Below are 25336 nucleotides of genomic sequence, written 5' to 3'. Positions count from 1 at the left end.
GTTGTAAGGACTTGCTATTTGGGATTAGCACACCAAGATAAACAACAGTCTGCAGATTTGTTAGAAAATAATCCAAGATAGACAACCAGACTGTGTCCTAGTCCACGTGAAGATTGTTTGCGGCAGTGGATAAATGGGTTGCTGAGATACTGGGACGTGCAGCTGTTGCTAAGACGAAGCTTCCCTGCAGAAACGTAAGAGAAGCGGAAGTGATGCCCGTATAGCAATATGAAGATCTAAGCAAACAGGATGAAGATGGGTAACGCTTGACAATTTTTATGGCTTGCACTATTCATCACCTATAATGGAAAACTGCAATTCAAGGCTGCAGCGACAGCCTTATAAGCAATCTTTGGTCTTGCTCAAGGATTCCATTACTGAAGGGTACATGACCTTCCCATTGTAACAGACAAGTCATTCTATTGCGGATGAATCCATTCGTCGATTTGGATGGCAGTACAGTCCATTTGAATCGCTGCTATCACTGGCATCGAATGGAATCTAAATTTGTCAGTGGTGCTTATTATAATATCCTAAACAAGAGCTATTCATTGTTCAGTTTTACCCACTTCAGCAGTTTTTTCTTCTTGTCTCATTTGAGTGCCACATTCCTGAGCGTCTCCTTTTTACTGGTCCAGCTTTAACTGTTCCAGTGGAAGTTCCAAGGATAATAATCTCTTGAAAGGTCTTCTAAAATACTGGTGTGAAAGTGGCTCTTCTATATAAAGTACTGGGCTGGTAGGTGAGCCGCTCAAAAACATTACGGTGGTAGTTTGCAGTGACCAGCGGGGTGAAATGAAAGATGACTCATCGCACCAGAGCTGAGTTTATCCTCACTGTCGACCTGTTTTCCAACAACTGAACCTAAACTGTGCCTTGATAGAGATTCCGTCATGTGCAGTGTTTATTTATGCTTTTATTATTCAGTAAAATAAAGTTGAATGTACCAACTTAAAAAGAAAAAAAAAAGGCTTTTTTTTCGTTGGCACTTCCTGAGCATGACACGTCTGGTTTAGTGTGTCAAGGAGACATATGTTCTACATGAATAATAGATTGGAGCTTATGTTGAATATTTGCTAGTACCACCCACATTTTCTTGTAGGGTAGCACCATCACTTTGAGGGAGAGAAGTCCGCTGAAATTTTCCACCCCCTACTTTACCAATGTGTATAGATAGGGAGGCTCTATGTTTATTTATGCAGCTCTCTGTTGTTCACTAGAACTGTTTTCACATCCATCACTTCCCCTTCAGTTTGTTTGTCAGTGCGAGAGGTACAACAGAAGAGTTGAGTGACGTGACCTTTCAACTAACTGTCCCCAATGTCCGTGGATCTGAAATGCAAGTGAGCAGAATGTATATGTGAGCAGAGATGCTCTGTTGTCCCAAAATATTTGAGTTGAAAACACAAAGTTTCAGAGGGAGTCAAGCCAACAAGCTTCATAATGAAGCATCACTAGTTGACTTGATGTTGAGTCCAAAGTGAGGAGTCCAGAGCAAAGGCGTAATCCAAGCTGAGGGTGTCGGCTGTCTTTGTCGCATCAGCATATGGAAAGTAGGTCTTTACTTAAAGTGGTCACGAGGCGTCTGTGCAGCCTTCTCGCCTGGCCTGTGTTTTCTTTACGCTCCGATGGTCGTCAAATGTTTAGACTTGTAGTGACAGCATATCCCTGTGACCACAGTGACCTCTGACCTTTGTGGAATGGACAATCCTGGAAACAAAAACAGAGGCCTTTTGTCCGGGGTCAAAGGGAAAACATCTGTTGAGCTGAAGACACAGAAAGAAGAGGGGGATTAAGTCCAGCGCATTCATCGTCCTTTCTTTTCAGCCACCTTTGACCAGTAGTCACCGATGGGAACGCACAGACAGACACTGTACATCACACCCTCGCTTCCCACCGCCTCAAACCCAGATCTACCTTTGAAAGGTCCAGCTGCCTCTGTCGCTTTTCAATGTGCCGGGGACTTCATTTAGGGGTCACATTTGATAGCCCATTATTTCTGAGCAGAGTGAGAACATATCCTTTCTTATGTGAACATTAGCTTCTTGTCAGTGAAGCACAACATGAAATAAAAGTAGATGTAGATGGTGCTACAAAAATTTAAATTTAGGTGAATATAACGTCTTTTGCTTGGAAAAGTGAATCGGAGCTAGAAATGCACAGGATGAAATCTCATTTATTTTATTTATTTTGCTACAATAGATACTGAAAATATAGATAACATGTAGCTCATTTCAAATAAGATCATCTGCCCTTCATGCGACATACCATGATTTAAAAAAAAAAAAAATAATTAAAAATAAAAATTAGTGTAGCCAAAAATGATTTATCCAATGAAAAGTAGAAGGGAAATAAATTGCAAAGGAAAAGTGCAGGAACAAGTTTGGCAAAAAAAGATTCAGTTTGTGTCAACGCCTTCTTTTTGTCTAATTTATTCCAGTCATAATTTACCCTCAGAGCAGACATTGAAGCAAATGCATTGTGCTGCCGCACACTCCACATCCACGAAGCAGTAGCCACTTGATCAGAGGGAATTTCTAATTCCAGAGTCGGATGAGATTATTCATGTTGCTGCCTTTGATATCTGGCAAAGCCTTCGCACAAGACTTTCCAAATATTCAACCCGACAACCACCGGCCTTCATCACACAGAGAGACGACATTGTCGATGATCTCACACTCCGTTGTTTATTTGTCTTCCGGCTGCGTCGTGGTGGACTCAAGTATTTATCACATTCTTGGTGCGTTGCTTAAAACTCCTTGGCATCTCTAGGAGTAACGGAAAACTTCTTCTTCTTGGCTGATCTTACAAGCAGCTGTGACATGAGGAACTCGCTCACAGCAGCGTGTGGTTTGAGGCCTTATTTTGTTGTCAATTTGTTTGCAGATAAAAGTGGAATTATTCAGCAGTGCCAGTAACATTCATGCACTTTGATATTTTTGTACATACACTTTCATTCAGTTCCCTTCTCTGCTGACACTGTTTCTCATTTCCCTTTTTGATCACTCAAAAGCTGCGTGATCTTGAGTTCTATAGCGTAGTTTGCCCTGGAGCTGGATTCGAGCTTTGAATTTGGGAGGTTTTAACGCTGTGTTAGTTGCGGTGACTGTCCACTGTGTGTCACTGTAGGCCCGGCTTCTCGAAATGACAAATACCAGTGTATTGACTATTTGAGTTCTATCTTTATACAGCCCTGGGTCACAATCCCGGTCCTTGAGATAGTGACCTACATCTTTTTGGTCTGAAACAATGAGGCGTCTTCGACTCGTGATGACGCAGCGGTGCGGTGATTCATCGACTGACTGGCACCGGAGGCTTAGGTGGGTCACATGCTTGCTAGGAAGGGAGCCATCCAAGGTGTCGAGGAGGATGAGCAAGATTTCAGAGAGGGTGGTGTTAAGATCAACATTGTTTTGTGGTAGGAGAACGTGTCACACATTAAATATTTTTTAAACAATTTCCCGATAATGTGTTACAACTGTACATTTTACATTCTTCCCATGATAATTTTCTAGTCCTAAATTTACTTGTTATTATTGACCGGCGGCAAAAACTAGTTTCTTATTGACAGTGTTCACACCCTTCCTTGGGGATGAGGTGAGGCTTGTTGCGCAGTAGAGACTCAGCCCTCTCAGAATTGCACTTCCAAGTGAGGTGTCCGAGTGCTCGCTCACCATGGCTGCAACTAAAGCTGCAAAGAAGAGTCCCTGTATTATCTGCTAACCTGACAACACCAACCAGTCTTACGACATGAAAATAGACCTGACCCAAGTCGACACTCATCAGTGTTTATTTCTTGTATTTGTGTTTTATTTCCAGCATTTGTTGCCACCTTTATCTTGATCTCATCCTCAGAGCTGTTGCAGAGTGGCCTATCCAAAGTTCCTCCCTGAATTACTGCTTCCTGCCAGTGACACACACGGCAGGCAAACAATGGCTCTCAGGAAGAATTGTGGCTGTTGCCGTCAGACGCCTGCATTTCTTTTTTTTCTGTGCGCCGGTGCGTGTCCTGAGAGACGAAGGACATCGTACCCACGTCATCGTGTTGGGCTGAGGTTTGGGCATCAAAGTGCCGCCAGCCAAAGAACAACATGCGCCATTGTCCTGTCGGCCTGCGGTGCACAGGAAAACACCGTTCATGATCCCATAAAAAGTGTTTTTGGCACATGGAGATGAAGATGCGGCACATGCTTGTCCTCCAAGGAAAATTACAATGAGAAACAGTTGTCAATGAAAAAAGCCTCATTGTTTTCTCTGTTCACACTTTACAGTAAGACACTACAGCATTTTTAGTAGGAAAATACATGAAATATATTCCATATAAAATTGCTTTTGCCCTCAAGAAATGATCTGACATGAGGACTCAAACCGTTGGTCACTGCTTTGTGGCTTTAAGTGTGATTTTACAGTCAAATATTAGTATGTAAATGTAAAAACAGCAGCTTTGTAATTTGTGATTTCATAAAGCTCATATTCCATTTTTAGTAGGAAAATATATGAAATATATTCTATATAAAATTGCTTTTGACATCAAGAAGTGATCTGACATGTGACATAAAATAAAACAGCTACTCCAGATAACAGCAACAATTATTTGTGATCAAGTTTGACAACTCTCTCAGTACAGTTTCGAAGGAAAGGCGCACAGGCACGTTGCATTAAGTAGCTTATGTACAATGTGGCCTTGTCACTACACTTTTTAATTTTTCTTAAGCTCTTATTTATGGTTTTTGTTGTATTATTTTGTCACGTATATGTTAGTGAGTATCTGAATTATTCATTCTAATCATGCCAGAATATAATTTTGTTTCTTTCTTGGTTTAGTTGATCTTACGTTTTAGAATTAGCATCAACTTTAGCAATAGTTATTTTTCAATGTATTATTTTTGCTTATTTGTTTTATGTTTTGGTTATTTGTTTGTTGTACAGAACAGACTAACAGTATTTTTAAGAAATCTAGCATCTTTTCAAAAGGTAACACAAGAACATTAAGAGGTTTGTGTCTGATAGCATTAGCCTGGATAGCTTCCTGATACTGTTCATACTCTTTGTTGTGGTCAATGAGCGAGTATCAGGCCAAATGTTGTTGTTTTTGGTGTTTAAACCCTCACAGCTCATTTTGTTGTTGCACATTTTGCAAATTTCTTCTCCTTCCGTCCATCATGGAGCAGTAGTGGCGTGTTTGCTGGCTTCCTGGCTGAGTTGCTCCATATGGGGGCTGCTTCTCAAAGTGGACTCAAATGTTGCTGCGCTGATCAAATAACCTTATATTTAAATTACTTGAATGAATAAAGTACTCTTGGACTTTAATGTTCTGACCGCTCTTTCTGCAGAATTCTGCAGAAAACAAACATCAGTTCAATGATCCGGACCCTGACCTGCGGCACATAAAAATCAATGAAAATGAAAAATGACAAATGGGTGCAGTCGGGAGGAGAGGGACACACAGCCCTTATAACTCATTTATCATCAGCAAGAATGTCGAGTGTGTGTTTTGACAACAGTTACAGTAGGGAGGTGGGGAGAGGATGGAGGGAGGGGGGGCCGACTTCCCATCATGGGAAGTTTGTGCCCTGTGGAGTTAATAAACTCCCGCCTGTTTAATTCCGATCCAGAAGCTTGTCAACACGGTGGAGAGGGAACGTCTCAGTGTCTTCGTCTGGTCTGGCAGCAGAAATCCCTGTGATGGGCTGCGGAGTCTGACACTTCATTCTCCCGACTGATCCTCGAACCTCACACTGCCATGTACAGCAGCGGATACTCCGTGGTGTCCAAGCACGGGCTGCAGGCCCAGAAGAAGAAGTACCGGTCAAAGGGCAAGAGCTGCGGTTACTACATGCGCATCGTCTTCTTCTTCTCGTCTCTCATCCAGTCGCTCATCATCATCAGCCTGGTGCTGTTCCTCATCTATGGCAAGAAGCAGGACTCGCCCTCCACCTCCCGCATCCAGGACCTGGAGGAGTCCTTCAGCCGACTCTCCATCGAGAATGTGGCCTTGAAGCAGCAGAGGAAGAACCGGACCAACCTGCTCAACGCCACGCTGACCGAGAAGGCCCGGAACGACTGGGACCTGATGAGATGCAGATTCATCTCCAATGTCTCCTCCACCATCATTCAGAACCTGGACAGGGACCTGGTAAGAGTGTGTTCAGAACTAGTCGTGTGTTCAGTGCTTCAGTCACATTTGAGCTTCAATTCAACACAACTTCAGACCTTGACTTTGCCAAATGTTTGTATTTTGAATATCAGCTATATGCTAAAGTCATTTAATGTGGACTATTGAACTCAACACTTTCAAGATCATTTCAAATAATCTTTCATATACATTTGGCTAATATGTGTGAGGAATCCAAAATTAAGATTTTATTCTTAATTTAGAGTTTTAAATAAAACTATTTTCAATCTTGTTCATATATGCATCTATTTGCAATACTTCATTACACATACACACATTGCATAATAATAATAATAATAATAATAATAATAATAATAATAATAATCTAGATTTATGTTTTGTTTATAGCGTATAATATATTTTATTTCTGATAGTGAGATTCAAAAATTAATGAATAATGAAACATTATTTGTATGTATAAGTAATGGCACTAGATTCAGTGTGTGTGTATTTATGTACTTGGTGATAAAATTAAACACATAAACATCGTTTTTAAACATAAAGTAGTGGACACCCATAAAATAGTATGAACATTTTTGAAAAATGTTTTTTGGCTAGCAAAGGGTTGTTTATTTCTTATATTATGTTTATTATTACAGTTTCAAAATGTCAGTGCTCAGCATTGCTGGTAACAAAGTCAACAAGAATGTGATCTCATCATGCACAGGGTGTCCAAAAACATTTTTATCACTCATGCGCGCAGTGAGCAAGTTTGTAGTTCCAGTATTCATTTTCAAACATGGCTGTGGTTAGGTTTGAGTATTTTAGAACGTTTGTAGCAGTAGTTGTATCAAAATGGAATTAATATTCAGTCTACTTTTTTCACCTGACAATTTCAGCAAAAATGTAACCGGGACCTGGCGACACTACAAATGAAGATCCAGCTTTCTGCCCAATGTCAACCCTCCAGTAAGTATCAAACGCAGGCTACAATATGATGTATGGAATCTCCTTGCACTCCTTATAGAGAAATGTAAAACTCGACAGTGACCTCCTGGTTGTGCTGTTGTTTGTTAACAGACACCACTTTCTGCCTAAACTACGGCCCTGCTTGTTTGCAGTGGTCAGTATCAACTCATTCCAGTCAGGGGGCGGAGTGTCAGTGATACAGCAGCAGCCTATTGAGGACTTGCAGCTGATAGAAGTCTTAACTTGAGGCGTCATCATCTGTATTATTGAACCTCAGCTGTCTATGACTGTTGAACCTTTTTCTGACTGGTACTGACCACTGCAGGCTAGGAACAAGGTGTGTTTTCTGTAATAATATATATTAGCCTCGCACTCATGATCATGATCTTGCTTTTAAAATGTGACTGAATGAGACTTTATTTTCCAGCATTCAGCTTTCAGGCGATTGGCGGCGGCTGTAACTGTGGCCACCAGAATGATCGTCTGAAGGCTGAACTTGAACTTCTGAATTCCAACTTCACCCAGACGACAGAGATCTTGAGGACTGACAAAGAGCGGATCTCCAGAGAAAGAGACGACTACAGACTAGAGTCCATCCAACTGAGGAGAGACAAGGCGACGCATGAGAAGACGCTGGAGTTCGCCAGGTTCAAGTGTAAAGAGGACTTTGTTCGCTCGCTCAGCGGAATTTCCAATGTGTCAAAAGCCTTCCTTCAGAAGGTCGAGTCTCTCTTCACCGGCATTCCCTTCCACATCACCTGCAACAAGCAGAGAGAATACCTGGAGCAGATCAACTACAACTGCACCAGTCTGTCCAGGGACGTGGAGGACAAGTTCCAGCAGTACCTGAACAATGTGGGCGAGCAGGTGGCCAGCATCCAGCTGGAGAACAGCCGCCTGAAGGCTGAGAACCAGCGGCTGTTCGCAGACTACCGCTTGTGCAACCAGAACCGCACTGGGATGATCCTGCAGCACCGAAAGAACCTGGAGGAGGTTCAGCGCAAGAACGACCTGGAAAAGGAAGAGCTGATTCTGGAGAAGAAGAAACTGAATGGACAGAAGGAAGTTCTGGAGAGCAGCGTCAAACTGAAAGCCACAGAAGTGCAACACCTGAAAGAGCAAATCAATCTGCTCAACAGCACCTGCAGGGTGAGGAAATGAGTTCAGGATCGAAATATTTCTTGATATTGTGAAAGCAGCATCAGAAATATCTGGATCAAATCCGTCAGTACATTTGTGAGAGGGGCCTGGAAATAATCCAGGACCAAGTGGAGGAAGCGCTGGTACAGGAGAAAGAACAAAAGGGCAGACGAGGACAGGGAGGTTGAGGGTATTATGCTTACTCCAGCGTTTTTGTTGAACTGTGTTCCAGCTTCAGGGATGTTTTGCACATTTCAACAGTCAAGTTGTTGAAGTTTTGCTTTGTTATCACTGCATGCGAGCGTCCACACCCTTTTTAAACGCCGGTTTAGCCCCTTGTCCCAAAACCCAGCCCTAGTTTGGAGATTACCAGTTTAAAACCAGGGTCCCATTGAAAGCCTTACTTTGCCACCCACCTTCCAGCAACATTTTCCACAGAGGAGAGTGACTTTACTTGAAATAGTTGTTTGTAGTTTAACGTCTCATTGTGTAGATGTCAACCTTAGCATTTTTATGCGTGGCGACAGCAGGTTGTGGAGTCTATTCCTAGAGAGTGAAACTTTAATCCAAACCCGACAACATCTTTGGAATGAACTCTTGAAGAACCTACTCATGATTCTACAATGATCATTCATGTGTACATTTTCATTCCAGGCTGGTGGGATTTTCGGAGGGTCAAGACTGGGCCAGTCCAACACGTGGAACAACGGCGGAGGATCCAGTTCTCCTGGTTTTAGCCAGAATAGTCGAGGTGGATTAGGCTCTAGTAGCTTTGGGTCAAATTCAAGGTTTGGTTCGACTGGGTTCGGGCTCAATAGGCAAGGATCTACAGGATTGGGTTCCACTGGCATTGGGTCTGTTGGGACCAATTCAAATTTTGGGTCAGCTGGGACTGGGTTAAATAAACAGAGCTCACCAGGGTTAGGCTCCACGAGCATCGGGTCAACTGGATCCGGGTCAAGCTTCGGTTCCATTGGATCCGGGTTGAATAAGCAGAGCTCAACTGGGTTAGGTTCCACAGGCTTTGGATCAACAGGATCCAGTTCAAATTTTGGTTCGACTGGATTAAATAGACAGAGCTCAACTGGGTCAGGCTCCACAGGCATTGGATCAACAGGATCCAGTTCAAATTTTGGTTCGACTGGATTAAATAGACAGAGCTCAACTGGGTCAGGCTCCACAGGCATTGGATCAACAGGATCCAGTTCAAATTTTGGTTCGACTGGATTAAATAGACAGAGCTCAACTGGGTCAGGCTCCACAGGCATTGGATCTACAGGGTCCAGCTCATATTTTGGTTCAACTGGATCTGGGTTAAACAGACAAGGATCTACAGGACTGGGCTCCACAGACGTTGGGTCAAATAAGCAGAGCTCAACTGGGTTAGGTTCTTTAGGTTTTGGGTCGGCTGGGTCTAGCTCAAGTTTTGGTTCAACAGGGTCCGGGTTAAATAAGCAGAGCTCAACAGGGCTGGGGTCTTCCAGCCTGGGGCTTAACAAGCAAGGGTCCACTGGGTCGGGTTCTGCATCCTCTAGCTCCAGTGAAACAAGTCTGAACAAACAAGCAAGCAGCGGGAGGAGCTCCTCATTTGGGTCCACTGGATCAAGCACAAGTCAGAGTTCAACCGGGACCAGTTCTAGTAAAGAAACTGAGTCAACAAGCTCAACAAGTAGAAGCTCCGGATTTTCCTGGTTCGGGTTAGGATCCAGCAGCAGTAAACCCAGTACCGGATCTGGAACTGGAACCGGATCTGGAACTGGGACTGGAACTGGAACTGGGACTGGAAGGGGATCAAGTGGCTCTTCATTCAGCCTGGGAACAAGAACAAGCAGCTTCGGAGGCGGCTCAGGTAACAGCTTTATTGTATTCAGCTTCTGACTTAAACTTTGGATCCAAACTGTCATAACTGCAACCCGAGTGGTGACATGAGTCGTGTCCAGTCACTTCCAAGTCACATCACCCCTTCAACATTTCTCTTTTTCTCTTTCAACAGTCAGTGTCGCTCAACATCTTCAAGACCTGCAGCGGATCATCAACCCATCAGCACCTCAGTAAGTTTTTGTGACAGATATCACAGACCAATGGAGCCAAAAGTTAAAGTCGCTCAAACAGCCAGATGTTGGTTGCTAACCAATTGCTGGTTTCTCTGTCTTCTAGGGAGAAACAGGAGCTGTCTCACATGCTGGGTTAGTCCAGCCAACCACTGTCCTTCCCCGTCCTAAAAGAAGTGTATAAGCTGTTTGCATAAATGTGCCGTATTTAAACCATGTTTATACAGAAGAATCCACATCTGAATAATCTTTTGCACTTTTTGATATAAACTGTGAAGTTTCTATCACTTGTATTTACCTAGTATTTGAGTTCAAATAAAAAAATAAAAAAAAGCCTTGACGTGATGATGTCTGTCTCTTCTTTATAAACAAACCTATTTGGGATTTTCAGACCCGGAAATAACAGTTTGTCCCTTTGTGCGTCACCTATTGTTTGGCTAATTGCCTTCAAATAACTCACTGGCCCCAGCTCGACTCCGAGGTGAATTTATTGGTGAATTTTTTATCGTAGTGTTTACACCTACCTGTCAGCTGGCTGTCAGGGGGGGTGAAGAAAAGGACTCCTGGCAAGGCGCCCGTTTACTGTAAATTTCCCGGCTCTTAACAGCACAGAACATGGATATCCACAATATAAACACAACCTTTATTTATCCCCAGGGTGGGACGCAGCCTTATCAGGGGCTGATCAATGTTCACGCCGCAGCTGCTTGGTATGTTCAAAACAGAAGCTTGTACGGCCAGTAAAGATGTCACTAAAACCAGCAGAAAAAAAAACATCCTGGTCATTGAACTCATGAGGTCAGGAGGAGGAAATGTATCACCAGATCCCAATGTTTCACTTTGATAGCGATTAATTGACATGCACTCGAGTGAAGCCTGCGCTCAGACAGAAGGATATCCTTTGTTGAAGAAACTTTTTGGGACGGATCTGACGGGTCATCTTCTGGGACTCATTTATTAAATCAGCATGTTGACTGAAAAAAAATCAAATTTCCTGTCATTTTTGGAGCACTTTCCTGTCCATTTGGGTTTTCTTACCTCCATGTGACCTTCATCCACTAACTCCTGTTCCAGATACACCCTTAAGATTGGACTGACACACACTTATTTGCATTTTATCTACCTCTATTCTTATGTATTGGGAGCTCTGTGTTGGGACCTGTTTTGTGGTGAGGTCAGGACTGCAGACTTGTTGTCATCCACACAGAACTAAGACAAGACGCAACCAAAATACACAAACAAGCAGGATATTTTTAAGATTGAACAGTTTTTCAAGTGAATTATTTTAACTTACAGTATGTCAAACTGCTTCATGAACTACTGCTGTCCGTACTGGATCATAAATGAATGAGCTACTCAATATTTAGTGTATCTTCTTAAATACTGGGGGGTGTTGACACAGATGGATGATCTGCTAGTCCTAGCATGCCAAATTGGTTATGCATTTTCATGACTTCTTCTTCTAACTTCATGTATTCTTAAATAGCATTGCTTTAAAACCATGCCTTTTCCTTTCATCCCTGCAGAGAACACTTAAAGTTCCTGTTGACAACAACCTGCATGTGTTACATCACCGAAACAAAAAGGTAAAAATGGTTTTTTTGCCTCTCACCTAGTGCGGACAAAAACTTCCCCTGGGTCCCTCCTGGTACTGACTGACAGATCCCTTGTGCTTGTATATTATGACTGATAAAAACAGTCTAACAAAGACTACCTCTCGAACATAAAAAACAATATCCCGATTTATGTTTAACAAACACTGTGGATTGTTCCTACTGAAAAACTGGAGAGATTTTTGTTTTGTGACTTGACGAAATTGCCCTGCTGATGGAGAAAAGGAAATGGGTGCTGACGATTACGACGTCCTTCCTCACCTGGGGTGGAAGAACTTTGACCTTTTTTGTCTGCGGCTAATAATGTCTGCTCTTTACTGTGACTTCTAATTGCGTTTCCTATCGGCCTGCCACATCTCTGGCCCCACCGCAGCACAGGCGGTGAAGAGATCAGTGGCCTGTACCTTATTCAAATCCCACATGGAGGAAAGTGTCCCTCAGCGGTCCTCGACATCCGGTCTCATGTGTGCAAAGGGACTTTCACCTTGAACTTTGTTGACCTCTGAGTTCACCGAGGGAAGTCTTGATATTAAAAACAAAAGCCTAAATATAAAACAAGACTGAAGAGCTTCAACAATTGCAGTGGATTAGTGTAGTAGTCTGTGTATAGGGTGACAGGAGCCATTTCTATTACTTCCTCGGTCTATATGTGGCCCTTGGGATTCACGCTCGCGATGCTTTTAGGTTTGCTTTTTAAAAGCCTCCAAAAGAGACTTTCACTGAGACTAAACCATCCACTGACATAAATAAATGAAAACAATAACACATTTAATTAATTTTAAAAACGAGTTTTTCTCTGTTTAGCTGGAAAAAAACGAACTTTGAAACGAACGTTGAACAGTGTAGAGCTTTTCTCCGAACTACCCCATCTTGTGTTTCTGACCGGTACTGCTTGGCTGGTTCGTCCAATTCATTTGAAATATTTTTAATAGTTATAATAGTTATGAGTTTTGCAAAAAAGTGGAAGGATGAATTAAAATTCTGTCATAAAGTAAATAAAACATCAGCACACACCCTGGTTGTATCGACATTTTTTTGAAGATGAAGAAATGAAAAGGGAATTGAAGGGATTAATAATGTTGGATGGAAATAAGGGAGAGGAAATTATAAAGATATTACAGGAATTCTTGTCTTCAGTCTGCCCCATTTAAATCTCTGCATAATATAAGAAGAATTATCGACTGAATTGTATGCTCTAATATAATACATAAACAAATAAATTAAATAACTTACGATGTATTTGACATAAATATTCATTCAATATCTACCTGAGAATGAGGACATGAGAAAGAAAAAGGTCTGTACTACCTCATAAAATGCATATTAAGGGCTTTTGACAGACTTCTGCCAAATATGTAAACAATGACTCAGACGCTATCATCGGTACTTACTTATCACTACACGAAACATGAGTCAAGTTCTTTGTGTGGATTTGTAGCGAATAAATATTCATTGTTTAAGTTTATTGACTGTCTTTCATCCAAAATTTACGAGTTCCTTAAAAGACAAAATCAACAAATCACTCCCAAACTACACGCCCACGAGCTCATCTGAGTTGCAGTGTTTTGAATATGTTTTAAAGCATGAAAAGTCCAAATGTTTTGTGTCTAAAAAGTTAGTTTGTGGCTCTGATGTGATGTGTGCTTTGTGCCGTATAATAGTTCTCTGACGTGCTTCACTAACTCAAGAGCCAATTTTTCTGCTAACATGCTAACAGCTAGTACACGGAGTACCTGGAGTCTCCCTGAATTGCTGTCGTCACCGCGCGAGTCACGACGAGCGCGCGCCGTACTCGTGTCAATTCCATGTCCACCGTGGTGGAGCGGTGCTGTCAGACTCACTCGGGGTTCCCTTCACCTGCCGCGTGCGTGCGCGCGTGTGAGCGGCATGCAGGCGGCTGCAGCTGACGGCGACGCCGCTGGAAGCAGCAGCAGCAGCAGCAGCGGCTCCGCAGACGACGGTGGCGGGATGACGGAGAGGATGGAGAAGGTGGAGAGGACGGTGCCGCGCGAGCAGGACAGAACCACCGACCAGCACCAGCAGCAGCAGCAGCAGCAGCTACCACCCGCCTCAGGGGTGCTCGGTGAGTGTAAACACACCGATCAAATACAGTTCCGCGCAGGCTGGATTAGCAGGAATTACGCTCGCTACCATTTACATAATAATGAATGCACTCGCTTCAACCATCCAGTTTCCACTCCCAGTAGCGCGTCCTCGCAGAGACAGGGCCTGCTGGAGGACTGGGTCCACAGGTGTAGCTCAGTTGTGCATGGTCAGGTGGCAGCTCCTGGTTCTTTAGGATGGAGGACCTTCCACCATTCAGCAGTGAGTAAATATTGTCCTCAAGAGAGATGTGCCTGTGTGTTCTCCACCTGGAGAGATCGCATATCAAGGTATGTCTCGCAAGCCTCCTGCAGAGAGTCGGGCTTTGACAATGCAACTGAATTAAAGGCTGAGTCATCGGTTTGCAGTTGTGGTCCCGCCTTGTTAGAATCATCATCCATTGCTCTTGAGTTACTGGATTCAGTGTCTTGTCAGGGAGCTTAGACTGGGTGGTTTTCGGGGCGACTGCCTTACAAAGCTTTTGAAAGAGAGTATTCCAGGTGAAGTTGTGGGTAGCTAGCGGGATAGTGTTCTGTTCACATCTGTTGCAGTGGAGTGCCAGATGGGGATGGAAGAGTTTGGAGTGTAACAACTTTGTTAGTGGGAAACATTATGCATTATGAAATGCCGCTGTTGCTATATTTGGTGACTGGCAAGACTGCATTCATTTCAGTTTCGTAGCTCCCTTTCTGACCACTGTCATAATGGGAGTCAAACACAAAGCCTCCGCAAAAGACGTCTATGGACATCAGAGTGTTCTAATTTAAGTTGCATGAGTGACAGAGCAGAATCTGCGGTGCAGAGAAATCTCTCCTTGTTCCTCTTAAAGAAGAGCGGTTGCAGAGATTTGAGCGTCACACAGGATCAGCACTCGGAGGGAACCTTTGTGGTGGACGAAAAAAGGCATCTACACCTTTGTACATTTCCACCAAGTCATGATGGATCTGAATTATGCATGGATTGATAAGTTAAGGTGCAGCAGAGACTTGACATCAACTTCTTCATCATCCTTGTCGGAAAATAGCTCTGGTTTTTTCATCCGAGCTCAAACGTCACTTCTTGTTCCCTTTAGTTAATTCGCCCTCCCGTCTCTTCCAGATAAATTATTCGGGAAGCGGCTCCTGCAGGCCAGACACTACATAATGTCCAGAAAGTCCTGGCTGAAGATGGTGCCAACAGAAAACTGTGATATTTTGATGACATTTCCAGGTACAGTATTCCGATGAATGATTTAGGAGTGTACAGGGTGAAGCAGTCTTTATTTGGAATCCATTAGTTAGAATGAATAAACTATAAAATAGACTGCATTAAATCGCCATGAGATGTAAATCTGCTTATTCAACTGAACATCTGTTCTATGGAAGCACATCCAAGTCTCCAGGAAAACAAAACAAAAACGTCGTGTTCAGCTGCTGAACACTTGTGGGAAAAACTAACTTCATTAGTAAAACACTCATTCCTGTTATTTGTATATTGTTACTAGACAGTTTTTTTCTTGCAAGCATTACTTAAGGTCAGAGACTATCAAAGTACAAATATAATAAGTACAGTATTTGATTTTCTATACTTGAGTAAATAGTTTTGTGTATTTTGTAGTTCTGGGATAGTTTATTTGGTGTGTATTTTTGTGTGTACCTGAACATTTTTGTCTTTGTTTATTTTCAGTTTTACACAAGTTAAATTTTACAGTTGCCTTTCCACCTGTCTATGACGTGCACCAGCTTTGATCAACATGGGGTCATAGGAGAGATTTCGCTTACCTCTTGCCACTTCTTTGTACTGTGACTGTACTTTGTACAGTCTCAATAATCGTGGCCACTTTTGTCATTGCCCTGTCATAACAGTGGAAAACAGTTCGGAAAAGCAAGTTCTCAATGAAAAACATATGAATGTTGGAGAACAGTGACAATCCAAAGATGAATCGTATTGAGTGAAATGGTAAATACTGTAAGTTCTTTCATTATGGAATATTTCAGCAGATTTTATTCCATTTAGCCAAAAAAATCATCTTAAATTTTGCTTAATTTTAACTGGTCCTTTCACAGTAATCTCAGTGGACTAATATATTAAATGGCTGTTCTGAATAGATGATGTTTCTTCTGCTTTTATTGGATGTTTACTGCAGCTCACCCATGATATTGTCAATGGATCTATTGTAACACTGAACGATATGTTCCTCCTTTTCTACCAACCAGGAATATTTCATTGCCTAATAGTATATCAATTTCCACCCTTTTATACATGATCCATGTGTGTGTTTTTCTTATCATTTAAAAGTGCTTCTACCTCTCTATGTTTACTAATATCTTCCACCCTCTTTGTAAAACACTTCCCACCAGAGCTACACGTCATCCTCCTCTGAATTTACACTGCTTTTATCATTTAAAAAAATAAAATCAAAAGAAATGATAATGATTGACCAGGGTGTGTAGTCCCTTCTATTGTTTCTCATGTAGAGAAAATAGTGATGTGTATAGAAGAACTTGTTCTGTCCACACTGACTGCTTCATTTCGTCTGGAGTGATGTGAGTGGCCTCAGATGACCTTTACCCACTGTTGACAAAGGTGTCACTCATGTGGTGTTCAAATATTGTCTTGTCTTTAGATACTATAGACGATCACACGCTGCTGTGGCTCCTGAACCAGATCCGTGTTGGGATCCCACAAGTCAGCATTCAAGTCCGACAGCACAAACACACCCAGGCCCATGCGTTCTTCATCACCACCACGTTTGAGAAGTAAGCTCATGCCAGTGCTGCCATGTTTGTAGTTCAGGTCGTACGCTTGAGAGTGAGAAAGCCATTCTTGAGATTTAAGTTAAGATGCACTGCTTGGATTCCAGTTCTCTTCCATAAATGATGGCTTCTCAGTGGTGAGAGCAGGTGAGAGGGGCTGCTATGTTTAATGTTTCATTCTGCAAATGGGAGCAGAATCAAGCATTAAATTTAGCTGCAGGCTGCCACCAGCATGAACTACAGATACTGAGAGTTGAAGGGAAAATAGCCACTTTGTCTTATATGTTACATGATGTTTAGGTGTTGACATGAGGTTTCATGAAACAGCATCCTGACTCTCAGAGGCCACTAGATGGCACTGTCTGCTTTAAAATCTTTGGACTTGAACAAGTTATTCAGTGAAACATCGCATCATTTCTAATGGTCAGGACGCTGTTTCATCAACCTTGCAATACTGTTTCGTGATACCTCATCCACCCATCACTCGATCTAGGTATTCCGATGTAAATGTTCCTTGTTACGGTTATAATGATAGCTTGTTTATGAGACACCTTGGGCAGTGTGGGGATACGTGAGAGCAGGTTTGAAAGATTCATGATCTTAAAGTGGTTGCTGTTTTAGCCTAGTTCTAGTGTAACATGAACTTAAGGAAAGTGTATCCTGACGCTGACTCACTTCCTGTTTTGCTTCTTATCTCAAATGTGACAGTGAGATTGTGTTTTTTTTTCTGTGGAAACTGATAATACATTGTAATCTACCAAACATCTGTGGTCCAGTTTTAATCTCGCTCACTTGACCCCCGACCCCTCAGCTTACTGCGTGGAGCCGAGCAGATGAGCATGCACAAGGCCGTCAAGCCGCAGTTCGGGGGTGGGATGCGGCGCTTTTCCTGCGAAGAGGACAACATCTACGAGAACATCGAGAGTGAGCTCTGCTTCTTCACATCGCAGGTGAGAGGAGGGAAGAAAAGTCCATCTCGTACTGTCTTCTAACACTTCATTCACCTTCAGGAGCGTCAGAGCATAATAAAGTACTGGCTTGACAATCTGAGAGCCAAACAAGGGGAGGTGCTTCACAATATTCACTTCCTGGAGGGACAACCTATCAGTAGGTTGCTCCCCAAAATAAGTCAATAAACATGGTTCAAATCCGCTGATGATCCGATGACATACGTCCCATTCAGTTCCAGAGTTGGTGGCTCGAGGTGTGATCCATCAGATGTTCCCCCTCCACGAGCAGAGGATCCTAAATCAGCTGATGACATCATGGGTTCAGGCTGTTTGTGAAAGGCAGCCTTTAGGTACGCACCTCCACTGTTGCCAAGCAGTCACCGATTCTATTAGAGTGTTGGCACCTTGTCTTTTGCCTGTTCCAGATGACATCTGTGACTACTTTGGAGTTAAAATCGGAATGTACTTCGCCTGGCTGGGCTTCTACACCAACTCCATGCTTTATCCTGCTGTCATCGGCTTCCTTCTGTGGATACTCGCAGAAGCCGACCAGGTGTGGACCGTCATATTTATAGTGATTTATTAATGTCAGATCATGGATGGATGTAGAAAAGAAATACAGTGGTACCTCGGTTTTGGAACGTCCTAGAATTTGAACAAATCGGAGTTCAAACAAAAATTTCGAGAATTTTGTGCTTGGGATTTCGAACGAAAATCCAGAACTCGAACGCCCCTGAAAAAAGCCGGAAAAAAACAGAACGTGCGCGGCCCGATCAGCTGACCCACGACGCGCTTTGTTATCTCTGTATGCAGACCTGTCCCATTAGCTCCATTTACTCACTGTTTTTTCTTCATATTGAGGTGTAAAACCTTTCCTGTCTCCACACTGGACCGTGGTAGAGTGTCACAGGGGAGGCGCTCGCTCTCAACACTCCAGGGTTTGATGTCCTGTTGTGGGCTGGAGCTGGGACAGGGATGAGGCGAGTCTGGGACAGAGCGTGACTTGGTTTATGACTTTGTCACAGCCAAACTGCACAGAAGCGCACATTCAGAGCTGGACACGCACCGGGCACCTCTTCACTTCTGGAGAGACGTCACTCACTCGGCAACCCCTCCCACATGCAGCGGCCACACACATAGAGGAACAGCGCACCTGCAGCAGACACTCTACATTCACTCCTACAAAAGCCTATTTTAAGGCTCGGAATGCATTATCTCTTTTTCTATTAATTGTAATGGGAAAAACCGATTCACAATTCGCTTCTCGAACGGCCGTCTGGAACGGATTGTGGTGGAGAACCGAGGTACCACTGTAGTTGGATATTTCATCCAGGATTTGGTTGACTTTATTACATTACTGGGCAATGTGAACGTTTTTATTTCGTAGTTTGTAACCAGTCACGGGCCTGCTTGGTGAGGGGGCGGGGTTTAGGGACCCATTGCCAACGACTGTAACCAGTTGTAAAACAATGTAAACAGGAGGTTTATATTCCAGCTAATATGGCAGAGCAGCCAAAGAATGTAGAGTCCAAACAGACAGAGTCCCAAAAAGTATTGGACTGGACACAAGCCAAAACGTGCATAAACATCAGCAGTGCCTTTCTTCGGGAAACTGTGGTATTGTCTTGGTTTGAAACTGGATTTCAACTCACCAAGCAGCTACCAATCAGTCAAGAAATGCTAGACAGTAGTTACAGTTTGGAAGCTCCCTCATGAACTCTGCCCAAGAAAGACATAAATAACATTCCTAGAATTGCATTTCAGTTGCTTATGAATTTAAACGTCTGACGAGACAGATTTGCTTCTACAAATCCCCTGACAGTGATTTCACCCACTGACACTCCGTCCTCTTCATCCAGACGAGTCAGGACATCTGCTGCGTCGTGTTCGCGCTCTTCAACGTGGTGTGGGCGACGCTGTTTCTGGAGCGCTGGAAGAGACGAGAGGCGGAGCTGGCCTACAAGTGGGGCACCCTGGACACCCCGGCCGAGTCCCTGGAGGAGCCCCGGCCACAGTTCAGAGTACGAGCTGGTCACGTTTGGCTTCAGTCACTACTGCTGTGAAATGGACGCGTGGCTGTATGCGGTACTGCAGTGCTGCGACGGCTTTGAGCTCGCTGGTATTAGCGTGCGACGGTGGAGCTGTAACCTAAGTAAATGCGCCATGACGGATGAACTGAAATGGATGAAGTGCGGTTCTGTGCTGTGGGAGGCAACCTTACTTTTGACATTGTGTCGCTAGAGGAGGGAGAAGAGTTTACAAGGCTCCTTGCGCGACGTTGAATGTAAGCCCGGCTAGCTCAGTCGGTAGAGCATGAGACTCTTAATCTCAGGGTCGTGGGTTCGAGCCCCACGTTGGGCGCTTCTTTTTTTTCGACTCTATTATTAACGTATATTTTTCCTTAGATAAGTGTTATACCTTTGTCGGAACATCGTTCAGACTTGAAGCAAAAGGTAAAGCTGTCGCACATTTTACTGGCATCGCCTGAATGGCAATTCAAATCGCTTGTGTGACGTCATCGCGCTCTTGCGCTGCCGTGCGGACTTATGAATTATGTTTTGATTTGATTGCTATTTACTTGCTTTCATTTTCTATGTCAAGGTTTTTTTTTCTTTACCTGGATGCTTTGGCTTTGAAAGCAGAGTGAGATCAGAATCAGTTTTATTGGCAAGGTCAGTGAGGATCCCACCAACTAGGAATGTGCTTTGGAACAACGTGCAATAATAATAATAATAATAAAGTGTCCCTGCTGTCCACAGGGAGTGAAGCGAACAAGTCCGATCACAGGTTGTGAGGAGTTCTACTATCCTCCCTGGAAGAGAACTGTGTTCAGGTGGCTAGTCAGTCTCCCCATCTGCCTCCTCTGTCTGGTGTTCGTCTTCCTCGCCATGTTGCTGTGTCTGGAACTGCAGGTTTGTTATCAACCTCTTTCATTAGCTCTTAACATTCAGCAGTGAAACGCGTCAGTAAAAGTTCTGCTTCGAAATCGGCAGGCACATTGAGCCCCTTGATGTGAAGGAATATAGCTTAGTAAAATATTCATGGAGGATTTTTTTGGCCTGCAGGAAGTGGTGATGGAGATTCAGGAGCTGCCTAGCATCACAAGGTTCATCCCCAAAATACTCCTGGCAGTCACGGTAACAGTGTGTGATGAAGTCTATAAGAAGATCGCCTACTGGCTCAATGACATGGGTGAGTGAATGACCCAAGCAGTCATTAACTGTTAGATTTAAAATAAATATATTGCTTTCCCTTCTCAGAGAACTACAGACTGCAGAGTGCCTACGAAAACAATCTCATCATCAAAATGGTTTTTGTAAGTTCTGATGTTCGACTGAATTTTTGAATTTGGGAGCATTAAATTCCACTTTTTATTCAGTTGCTCTCAACGAGTAAAAGTAACCACTGAACATATCTTTTACAGTTTGAATTCATCAACTCATACCTTAGTCTCTTTTACATTGGTTTCTACCTCAAGGACATGGAGCGACTCAAGGAGGTAACCACGCTATATTTTTTATGATGCAATACCGGATTTATCCTCTAGATGACAGCAGAGCTCTGGCGCAGTCCACTCAGTATAGCAACTATTTAGGAATAGTTATTTTGGATTAGTTCTCTGCCACCTTTTCAATTTTTGCTCACACAACTACCATCATTTAATTTCATGACTGGTGTTTGAACCTCTGACTCTTCTGACCTTTGACCCCAAGTGTCGTTGATCTTTTCCTCCAGATGTTGGCTACGCTGCTGATCTTCCGGCAGTTCCTTCAGAACATTAAAGAGGTTCTCCAGCCGTACCTCTACGAGCAAAACAAGCTGGGCGTCTTCACCCCGAAGGTCCTGTGGGAACTTCTTCAAGCGATCATGCTGAAATACGGCCGTCTGGCTCTGGGGAAGGCTCAGGCCTCCATGACGGCCTACTCCTTCCTCAGCCCAAAAGGGATGCCAGTCAATCATAGGGACGGCGGGAACCCTCAGACAAGGCGGCGAGGGGATTTAAAGGCGGGATTCAGGCTCTCAGAGGAGGAGTGGGACATGAGTGACAGCACGCTGAAGCACCGGAAAGTCAGCTTCACTGAGAAGGTGGACTACAAGGACGTGAACACAGAAACTTTGCAGGTGGATGATGGTTTTCTGGAAGACAGTCCCACGCTGGTGGAGGGGATGGACTCGACGTGTATGTTTGACAGCTGCGACGAGGACAGCGACATTGAAACTCAGTCACAGGTGCGAGTCTTTCTCTTGTTTTCATTTTGATCAGTTCGAGGAGATGCCCCCTGCTGGAATAAATGAATTTAAAGTTGCCTAGAAAAACATATTAAGGTTAACTGACGGCAATGAGGAGTCCTTGCTGAAAGGTGGTCCAAGGTGTGGCCTGCCCGTGCAGCTGGGAAACAAAAAATCTATCTGATCTTGTGCACAAAGGAGATCAAAGAATCTGGATCATCTTCAAGAGGAGAGACTGTCAACCCAAGAAGACGGAACGTAGGCGATGCTGCCGATGACAAGAAGTCTTGGATCGACCCCCCAGAGGAGCAGAAGACCGTCACCCTCAGCCAAGCGGAGATAGAGAGCTGTATGCAGACGTACGAGGTGAGACTCTTCAGGTGGCTTCTATACAATGCTGCATGATGTGTTGAGCTGAAGCCTCACTCGGCTGCTGCAGGACACGCTGCAGGACTACCAGGAGATGTTCATCCAGTTTGGCTACGTGGTTCTCTTCTCGTCGGCGTTTCCACTGGCAGCCATGTGCGCACTGATCAACAACATCATCGAGATCCGCAGCGACGCACTCAAACTCTGCACTGGTCTGCAGAGACCGTTTGGGCAGAGAGTGGAGAACATTGGCCAGTGGCAGGTCCGTCGAGTCAGCGTCTTTTCTGTTACAGAGTAGCCTCTGTATTGCAGCACTGCTGAAACTTAAGAGAAACTGTAACCACGCAATGAAAATAACTCAAGCTTTCAAAACAATAATCCAAAACGGAGGGAATGAAGATACATTTTGTTATTGTCTATTTCTCATAAGCAAAAAGTCTGAGTTCTTCCTGATCTGACCCTCAAACCAGCTGCCCATTTACACATCCCAAAGATGCCATGCTAAAACACCATCTCCTGCTCCTCCTCCAGACTGCTATGGAGGCGATGGGCTTGATCGCCATCATAGTCAACTGCTACCTGATTGGTCAGTGTGGGCAGCTGCAGCGTCTGTTCCCTTGGTTGAGTCCTGAAATGACCATCATCTCCATTGTCCTGCTGGAGGTATGAACTTTATGAATTTAATAAGATTCACCAAGTCCTCACAGTCTTCGTTGTTGCATGTAAAGGGTTCGAGGATCAGTTATTATTCTGCAAACCTTTTGGTTTGATGTTTTTATCTCCTGTATTTTCTGGATCAGTGTGCCCTGTCACGAGAGTCAACGCAGACTTTTTGGATTTTAGATGGTGCTAACCATGTGTTGCCTCTGACCCTGTGTGCTCTGGTGGTCCACAGCACTTTGCAATCCTCCTAAAGTACATCATCCATGTTGCCATCCCCGACATCCCCAGCTGGGTTGCAGACGAGATGGCCAAGCTTGAGTTCCGACGCAGGGAAGCTTTCAAGGTATAGTTCGAGCTTGAAAACCATGCCGACGTTGGACAGACGACAAGTCGGGAGCGAACGGTGGCTAATATCAGCGGTGGCCACGCCGTATAAACAGGCGCAAGCTCTTTTGCTGACAGGCAGGGCTTTGTATGGAAGAGGATTAGGGCCATTGAGGAAGAAAAAAATGGCAGAATTCTGACTTTAAAGTGAGAATTCTGACTTTAATCTCAGTACGTGAGAATTTAATCTCAGAATTCTCTCTTTAAAGTCAGAATTCTGCCAATTTTTTTTTCTTCAATGGCCCTAATCCTCTTCCATAGCTTTATGCTGAGGCTTACTGTGCCTTCCTTAATCGCAACTTTCACAGGGACAAGGCTTGGTGCTTGGGTGTGTCGGGACAGAATGAGAGAAGCTGCCGAAAAGGGGGTTCGGCTAAATAATTGTTTCATGACGATTATCGTGTTTTCATAATCGTAGGAAGATCGCATTCCTGCTCAAAATTCAATAAATCGACCAGCCCTGTATGACGTCATATCCGTTCAGGGTTCCCACCACATATTTTTTTAACACCGTGGCCAAGGTTCTTGAACTTAGTTATTGCTCTCAGTATTTACAATATTATGCATGAATACTACTCATAACATCTAGATCCAGGCTCTCGTATTCACTTTGAAAAAGGAATCTCAGTCATTCAACATTGACTCTGGATCTTGGCTGAAATGTTTTCAGAAACACGAGCTTCAGGCGCAGCAGCATTTCCAGCAGCAGCTGCGGCGTCGGCGGGAGGAGGAGGAGCTCCATCGGCAGGCGGAGCTCCAAGCGGAGGCGCGGCAAGATAGCGAGTACCACAAGCCGGACAGCCATCACCACCACGACAAGGCAGCGGGGGCCAAGATGGGAGACAAGCCAAAAAGACCCAGCTCTTTACTGGGCAACAACAACGTGATGAAGCTTAAGCAGATCATCCCTCTGCAGGGGAAGTTCTCCTCCAGCGCCTCGCGCTCCCCGGCCCAGTCACCGACCGGAGGAGAGGCCAAGCTGCCCGGATTTCTTAAGTTCCTGAAGTCACCAGAGGGAAAGAAGGAGGCTGCTGGTGCAACCGGGGCGTCCCCTGGATCAACAGCGACCTCCTGTCTTCCTGGTGGTCAGGAGAAGTCACAGTCTCCCAACAGGACCTTCAGTCCTGGTAAGCTCTTCAGTTTCAGCAAGTCTGAGGGGACGGTCGTGTGTGCTAACGGGACCCCGCCCACCACTCACGCTGCTCCAGCCAGCAGGGCCGAACTTAACACCTCCCACGAGGAGCTGCCGTCCAGCGACTCAGAGAAAGGAGAAACGAGACAATCTGATGTGGAGACCTCCAAGAGTCAATAATGATCCTGCTCCTGTGAATGTTGTGCATCATGAATGTTCCGGTGAGCGTGGACAGACAGGCCGCACGGGGAGGTCCAATAATGATGCAACTGTACTTTGCACATCAGCTGTCAACACTTCAAATCTTCCATGTACATATGTACAGTTGGTCCAGGAATGGGGTTGTAACCACAACAAACTGCATGAATCTTTGCAGGTGTTTCCTTTTTCAAAGTAATCGGAGCGAGAACTCAACATCTGCAAGTAGCAGCTTTCCATTTCCAGATGGTCTGCATGTCGCTTTCATGTGCACGAGTGCGTATTCTTTTTCAGTTTCCCAGCACCTTGGAAGCCACTTTATTCTCCTGCAATAGATTATTATATCCACTGTGACCATAACGAATATATTTTTCTTAACTTTAATTTTTGTATTGAATTATTTTACTACATGAACTAGTGAATGTACTTCTGATGCAAATAAATCACTTGAATTAATAACCATCAACAGCTAATGGCCTGGTGGAAATGAGCCGATAATAAAAAAGTCACTGGACACGAGGAAATGGCTGCTCTCGTTTTGTCCCCTGGAATTGGTGGTTCCACAAGAACCCAGGTGAGAATAAGAATTTTAAAGGAGAAGTTGTGCATTTCTTGGGACAACAAATCTGCCTTGTGGGAACAGTATGAAACAGTCAACACTCTGCATGTTGACTAGTGTTTCTG

At 44.0% G+C, this 25336-nt stretch overlaps 2 protein-coding genes and 1 non-coding gene across 4 annotated transcripts; all 3 read left to right on the top strand.

Moving 5' to 3' along the window:
- Positions 1 to 5624: 5624 nt before the first annotated feature.
- On the top strand, positions 5625 to 10613 carry plvapa (plasmalemma vesicle associated protein a). Its single transcript, XM_053883353.1, has 6 exons — positions 5625 to 6136; positions 7015 to 7084; positions 7512 to 8233; positions 8879 to 10073; positions 10218 to 10275; positions 10382 to 10613. The coding sequence occupies exons 1-6, from the start codon at positions 5744 to 5746 to the stop codon at positions 10413 to 10415; spliced, it is 2472 nt and encodes an 823-aa protein (XP_053739328.1). The 5' UTR covers positions 5625 to 5743; the 3' UTR covers positions 10416 to 10613.
- A 3006-nt stretch (positions 10614 to 13619) lies between these two features.
- On the top strand, positions 13620 to 25170 carry LOC128769394 (anoctamin-8-like). Of its 2 annotated transcripts, XM_053883076.1 has the most exons (18): positions 13620 to 13971; positions 15090 to 15200; positions 16597 to 16729; positions 17538 to 17676; positions 17737 to 17833; positions 17910 to 18026; positions 18102 to 18229; positions 19536 to 19697; positions 20436 to 20588; positions 20742 to 20868; positions 20937 to 20992; positions 21101 to 21175; positions 21412 to 21906; positions 22105 to 22272; positions 22346 to 22537; positions 22807 to 22938; positions 23171 to 23281; positions 23993 to 25170. In XM_053883076.1, exons 1-18 carry the CDS (start codon positions 13776 to 13778, stop codon positions 24632 to 24634), a joined length of 3234 nt encoding a protein of 1077 aa, XP_053739051.1. In that variant the 5' UTR covers positions 13620 to 13775; the 3' UTR covers positions 24635 to 25170. The 2 variants fall into 2 exon arrangements, with proteins under 2 accessions (XP_053739051.1, XP_053739052.1); XM_053883077.1 differs by lacking the exon at positions 21101 to 21175.
- trnak-cuu (transfer RNA lysine (anticodon CUU)) lies at positions 19965 to 20037 on the top strand. Its single transcript has one exon. It is a non-coding gene; the product is annotated as a tRNA-Lys (tRNA).
- Positions 25171 to 25336: the final 166 nt, after the last annotated feature.

The sequence above is a fragment of the Synchiropus splendidus genome, chromosome 13, assembly GCF_027744825.2.
Source record: "Synchiropus splendidus isolate RoL2022-P1 chromosome 13, RoL_Sspl_1.0, whole genome shotgun sequence".
Lineage (NCBI taxonomy): Eukaryota > Metazoa > Chordata > Actinopteri > Syngnathiformes > Callionymidae > Synchiropus > Synchiropus splendidus.
Note: the sequence above shows the minus strand (reverse complement) of the source record. Positions and strands in the feature narration are given on the sequence as shown.

Excerpts from the sequence above, each read along its gene's own strand:
- plvapa (XM_053883353.1), top strand. The coding sequence starts at position 5,744 with ATGTACAGCAGCGGATACTCCGTGGTGTCCAAGCACGGGCTGCAGGCC. Across the intron at positions 6,137-7,014 it reads AGAACCTGGACAGGGACCTG|CAAAAATGTAACCGGGACCT; the intron begins GTAAGAGTGTGT and ends TGACAATTTCAG. Across the intron at positions 10,276-10,381 it reads ATCAACCCATCAGCACCTCA|GGAGAAACAGGAGCTGTCTC; the intron begins GTAAGTTTTTGT and ends TCTGTCTTCTAG.
- LOC128769394 (XM_053883076.1), top strand. The coding sequence starts at position 13,776 with ATGCAGGCGGCTGCAGCTGACGGCGACGCCGCTGGAAGCAGCAGCAGC. Across the intron at positions 21,907-22,104 it reads ACATTGAAACTCAGTCACAG|GAGATCAAAGAATCTGGATC; the intron begins GTGCGAGTCTTT and ends TTGTGCACAAAG. Across the intron at positions 22,538-22,806 it reads AGAACATTGGCCAGTGGCAG|ACTGCTATGGAGGCGATGGG; the intron begins GTCCGTCGAGTC and ends CTCCTCCTCCAG.